At 45.0% G+C, this 6,000-nt stretch overlaps 1 protein-coding gene across 4 annotated transcripts in view; it reads right to left on the bottom strand.

The window, feature by feature from the left end:
* Window positions 1-899: 899 nt before the first annotated feature.
* Window positions 900-6,000, bottom strand: part of NASP (nuclear autoantigenic sperm protein) — a 36,533-nt gene continuing 31,432 nt past the window's right edge. For all 4 annotated transcript variants that reach the window (XM_030823805.1, XM_030823807.1, XM_030823806.1 and 1 more), the window contains 8 exons: window positions 5,514-5,599; window positions 5,329-5,402; window positions 4,523-4,711; window positions 4,255-4,421; window positions 3,360-3,416; window positions 3,057-3,134; window positions 2,173-2,302; window positions 900-1,708 (listed from right to left, as the gene is read on the bottom strand). In XM_030823805.1, coding sequence (XP_030679665.1) covers window positions 1,626-1,708; window positions 2,173-2,302; window positions 3,057-3,134; window positions 3,360-3,416; window positions 4,255-4,421; window positions 4,523-4,711; window positions 5,329-5,402; window positions 5,514-5,599 — 864 coding nt within the window. In that variant the 3' untranslated portion in view covers window positions 900-1,625. The remainder of the gene's footprint in view (window positions 1,709-2,172; window positions 2,303-3,056; window positions 3,135-3,359; window positions 3,417-4,254; window positions 4,422-4,522; window positions 4,712-5,328; window positions 5,403-5,513; window positions 5,600-6,000) is intronic.

The raw sequence follows: 6,000 nt of genomic DNA, 5'->3' as shown, positions 1-6,000 counted from the left end.
TCCCCCAACCAGGGGTCACATGTGAGATCTAGCTTAGATACTGTGCTTAGCCCTAGATCCCAGTGCCAACCAGAGAAGGTCAAGTGCCTGGGAACAAACTACATCATGACTGTCCTGACCAAGAAAGGGGGGAAAGCACCTCAGGACCTGGAACATATACTGCAAGGGCATCATCAGTAAGAAACTCCACAGCCAGGATAAGCCAGAGATCCTGCAACCATGAGTTACTGTGACCAGCCCAGAAAAACTTAGTCTGAAAAATGGGGTTGAATTGAGGGGTCGGCCATCGCTTCCTCTGCCTCCAGTGCAACAAAGCAGCCCTATGGGTGTCAGGACTACTAAATAATTGAAGTGGTGATTGATTGATATAGGGCAGGCATTGTTTGTTTGGAATTCAGATCCTAACTGGTACTTAAACTAAGGGTCAGGTTAGAGGCAGCTCAGTCTCAAGCAAGCCCTGAACCCTAGATACCAGTGAGAGCACGGCGGGTCTAACATTAATACTAGTGCCCTTACCACCAGCATCCTTGGACTGGTGGGCTCGTTTCTGCCTTTGAAACCCTCTATCGCACACAGAAATGCTCCAGTCAGGTGAAGTGGCTCACGCCTGTAATCCTAACACTTCTGAGGCTAAAGTGGGCAGATCACTTTAGGTCAGGAGTTCGAGACCAGCCTGGCCAACATGGTGAAACCTCATCTCCACCAAAAATAAGCCTGTAGTGCTGGCTACTTGGGAGCCTCCTGAGGCACGAGAATCTCTTGAACCCAGGAGACAGAGGTTGCAGTGAGCCGAGATCACGCCATTGCACTCCAGCCTGGGTGACAAGAGCGAGATTCCATCTCAAAAAAAGGCAGCCTAAGATCCCACTGTAAGATCTTTAAACATAATTCCAGACAAGGAGATTTTTAGCATCTTTATTTGAGAAGTCAATTCTGCAGATGGGTAACAATTCCAAGTGTTGATATATCTCAACCTTTCTACAATACAGAAAATAACAAAACTCAACCAGCCAGCCTCCCCACATATGCTTCCAACCACATCTGGAGTGTCCACCATCAGTCCCCTTGGCTACTTTCAAACCAGAGCTCAAATGCAGACCATTTTCCTTAGTTCTTTTTCCAGGACAGAATTATAGCCCCAGGTGAAGACTAGGTGGATATAGGACAAGTACCATCCTAGGCCTGGCTCACAGCCAAAGTCCATCATCCATTTTCAGACTGAAGAGCAAAATCTTCACCAAGTCTTCTTTCTGTAGCCCCCATCCAGGGACAGCACCACTGAAGGTTTGCAAGACAGCTGGGTTCAGTGAAGTGTTTGAAAACAGAATATAGCACCACTGGAAAACAAAGGCCTACAGCCACACTTGATCACCTCCACATTAGACAGATAGGAATTAGGATCAGGAACACCGATCAGTACAGAAGGCCAAAACAAAACCTTTGGCTAATATATAAAACCAGGAGTGCTCCAAGGCAGATTCAGCCAATAATTAAGAAAAAAACCATCAAAGCCTCAACCTTTGCTTACAATCTTTATTGAAGTTATACAAAAAGAATCCTCCAAAAGTGAAAAAATACATTATATACAAAAACACTTTCCCTTGGGAGGAGGGCTGTGCCCCCTCTTAACATGCAGTGCTTTCAACTGTAGCTCCAGCCTCCACTGTCCCCTCCACTGCCGCCCGACTTTCAGCCCGATTCTCAGCCTGGAAGACAAACAGCCTGGGCATGAGTGAGCCTAGTTTAAGCCATTCTGTCTTATATAACTGAGGTCTCAGTCAGAGGAAGCATATACAAGTCACCCAAACTCTGCTTTGCTCCCTATATTAAGAGGGCAGTGACCATGAAGTATTTCTTGAATGCTCTGTGATAATGGGGCTGACAGCCAATAATCACATCACCTGGAAGGAAGTGACCTAATGGTTTTGCCAATCAAGTGCCTTCTCATATGTTCATTGAGGGACCTACAATATACAGGTTCCATTTGTCAGTGAGTCATCCTACACCCCCATAACCAAACTGTTTTCCTGCACAAGTACCGTTTTCTATGAGGACTGCACTCAACAATCGTTAGCAGGCTCAAGGTGGGGAGCATGCATTTGGGAGGACTGATTTCCCCAGGTCCTGAGAACAAGGAATGAGGCAAGAGGCTAAGCCCTGCTTAACTGCCCACCTCCTCCTCCATGTTTTCCGAAACTTCATTTCCACTGGGGACAGCATCCCCACTGCCTCCGTTCACCTCCGGCTCTTGTTTGGCTTTCTTTGCATCGTCTTTCCGGGGACTCTCTTCCTCTGGTTTCCTCTAAAGATATAATTGTGAAGCTTCACAAATGTGCTTAATGTTTTTAAAAAGACAACTGCAAAACATTTCCTTAATTCTTGTGGTGCAAAGATCCTGAACACCAGGATTCACAGCTCTAAGGGTCTCTCTCCCTAGCCACAGGCAGATGCCAACCTGTACTCTCAGAATAAATTAATCTGTCCCACCATGTCACTTCAGGCCTCTCTACCGGAAGCACAGGGAGATAGGGTTGAGGTGAGGAGATGTGAATGGTAATCACTGTACAAGTTTGAATTCCTGTGTTTGAGTCAGGAAACAAAACAGGAGTTCAGAGTTCCCTGGCTGAGGGCAGTGGCTCAAGCTTGTAATCCCAGCACTTTGGGACGCTGAGGTGGGCGGATCACCAGGTCAGCAGTTCAAGACCAGCCTGGCCATATTGGTGAAACCCCATCTCTACTAAAAATAAAAAAACTAGCCAGGCGTGGTGGATGCCTGTAATCCCAGCTACTAGGGAAGCTGAGGCAGGAGAATCGCTTGAACCCGGGGGGAGGCAGAGGTTTCAGTGAGCCGAGACCGCGCCACTGCACTCTAGCCTGGGTGACAGAGCAAGACCTGTCTCAAAACAAAACAGAACAATCTCCACTCACAAATCCTTACCACCTTTGGAAAATAAGTGTCTTATATGCACCAACTATATAGGGAGGGGTTTATAGGAAAGGTATTAAAAATGGAGTCTGAGGAAAAGCTAGAAAAGAAACACCACATGTAGACTTACCTTCTTTCTGACGAGGTGAGAAATATCAGTCACACAATTTGATGAGGAAGCACCATCTGTTGGCTTTCTACTGGCAATCTGGCAAAATAAGCCTTTATTAGCAGTCATACAAGCTACATGAGATCAATGCTGAGGCTTATATTAGTTTTTCAGAGATAAGGTCTCACTATGTTGCCCAGGCTAGTGTTGAATTCCAAGCCTCAAGCAATCCTCCTGCCTTGGCCTCCCAAAATGCTGGGATTACAGGCATGAGCCAACACTGAGACTTAATGTAAGTGACCAAAAAACCACCTGAATACCCACCATGGAGACTGAAGAGCCTCCTCCACCAGGAATGAAACCTGAAGTAGAGCTCTCCACCTGCGAGAAATGACAAATCCAAATTGGTTTGAAGATAGAAGCCAGGCCACCCACAGCCTTGTAACAGGTACCCTTCACCATCCAAACAACTGACTAAGACCTGAAATGCTAGTGGCCTCCATATAGTATCAAGATCTACCCCTGGCCCACCTATGCCTGTCTAGCAGCCACCCAGAGCGTAGTCTATACATAGAGTGTACATAATAAACTAAATCTTCCATATCCTACCTGCAGGGTAAAAAGCTCTGTGCCAAAAACAGAACCAGGCAATTTGTGGTGAATGCCTCTCAATGCCTCATTAATTTATGCAAATGAGTTAAGAGATGGAAATACCAACTTACATTTGTTAAGAATGTCATTAGTATATATTACACATATGTACTACAGGTCAGGCATCCCATCCCTTAATCCAACAATCTGAAACTTTTTGAGGACTGACTCTCAAAGGAAATGCTCTGGAGCATTTCAGATTTTGGATTAAGGGTATCCAACTGTTGAGTATGATGCAAACATTCCAAAATCCAAAAGCATCTGAAATGCAAAACACTTCTGGTCTCAAGCATTCAGGTAAGGATACTCAACCTGTATTATCCCCATTTTACAAATCGGTCAAATGAGGGAAGAGAAATGCCCATGGCCACACGTAAGTATGGAATTAAAACCCAGATAGCTGGAGCTCCAGGGTGTTTCCTCCTAACCACTGCATTGTTTGATAGGATTAATTAGATGAGCCCACCAACTCCCTGGAAACCAAGTCATGATGAAAAGTTCCTGGCAAATGGAACATTAACATAAATGGTACCAAACATGCTATTATCGAAATGTTAACGGAACCAACCAGAGTAGCTTTCAGAGCCAGTTCAGCTACATTCCCACTACGCTGAGACTCCTTTGCATCTTCTATCTTCTCTCTAATTTCAGGTAGCAGTTCCTTTAGTTCCTCGATTTCTTTCTTGTATTCAGCAGACGATCCTTCAGCCTCCTTCACCTGCTCGTTTAGTACACCTAAAAAGAATAAAGTGATTAGTAATGGCCCAACAGAACTGTTTTTTTCCTTGTTAATTGCTGGATCCAACATCACCATGAAGCAGCTCGTTTTCACTCACCCATTCTCTTCTCAATGACTTCAATAGATTTGCTGAACTGTGCCACTGCCTCATCATACTGAGAGTTGTACCCATAAGCCAAGCCCAGCTGGTAGTGGGTCTCTGCAAGGAGACGGTCGTGGGCTTCCAGGTACTGTTCCTGCAGGTTAAGGCAGGACTGGAACTCCTCCACAGCTTGCACATAGTTTTCTAACAAAAAGAAGAGCAAGTAAATGGACAGCATTTAACATAAAATACTTCCAGAATTCAGACCCATCCTATGGGAATGCATCCATATTTAACATTTCATTTTTGTTTATAGTTATTTCCAGGACCCTTGGACTTTTAAAAACCTACTGAGGCTGGCCGTGGTGGCTCACACCTGTAATCCCAGCACTTTGGGAGGCCGAGGCAGGCAGATCGCAAGGTCAGGAGTTCAAGACTGGCCTGGCCAATATGGTGAAACCCCATCTCTACTAGAAATACAAGAATTAACCAGGCGTGGTGGTGGGTGCCTGTAATCCCAGCTACTCGAGAGCCTGAGACAGGACAATCACTTGAACCCGGGAGGTGGAGGTTGCAGCAGCCGAGATTACGCCACTGCACTCCAGCCTGGGAGACAGAGCAAGACCCCATCTCAAAAAAACAAAACAAACCTACTGGAAGACTTTCTGAGTGCCACTTGGAAGAGATCGTTCATTGTTCCAGGGTCTACAGGGAACACAGACCTATCTTTTTAAAGATCAAGTTCGGTTCCAGAGAATCTATTAGTGGAAGAACGAGGGAGCTGAAGAGAGTAGGAGAATATAAAATGGAAAATGCATTACCAGATTCAACACTAACTTCTCCGAGTTTAAGATGTGCCTGGGCAGCATAAAGCTGTGCTTCTTTTGTTTCTTGCCTAAAAGAAGGAAAGTTGATCAAAAACCTTAACAGTGCCTGTCTAACCCTAACTGGTTTCTATTTAACCACCAAGCTCCCAACCCAAGCCTAGAAGCACCAAGAGTTTTACCTTTTAAAAATGATCTTTGCTAAATCCAGCATATCCCAGGCAAGCTCTAGGTTCCCAATCTCCTCCTCTTCATTTTCTTGAAGAGACTAAAGTATAACCAAATAATAAAAAGATGGGCATCTTTTTCGAATACAAATCTAAATGTATAACAGCGTAGCTTAAGAAAAGTTGACACACGATTCAAAATTTGGACTTTCTCCCTGAAATCTAGAGAATGGGTCCACATACTGTCTTAAGTCATGACCATGTCACTGATATTTTAACAGTGAAATGTTGGCTCACATACTAACACATAGGAACCCCAGGATCAAATATATCCGCCCATCCTAGGCATGAATAAAGGGTCCCTAATCCATAACCAAGAGACAGTTATCTATAATAATCATGCCTAGGGCTGGGCATGGTGGGTTATGCCTATAATCCCAACACTTTGGGAGGCTGAGGCAGGAGAATCACTTGAGGCCAGGTTTGAGACCAGCCTGGGCAG

This window comes from Nomascus leucogenys, chromosome 12 (genome assembly GCF_006542625.1).
Source record: "Nomascus leucogenys isolate Asia chromosome 12, Asia_NLE_v1, whole genome shotgun sequence".
NCBI lineage: Eukaryota > Metazoa > Chordata > Mammalia > Primates > Hylobatidae > Nomascus > Nomascus leucogenys.
Note: the sequence above shows the minus strand (reverse complement) of the source record. Positions and strands in the feature narration are given on the sequence as shown.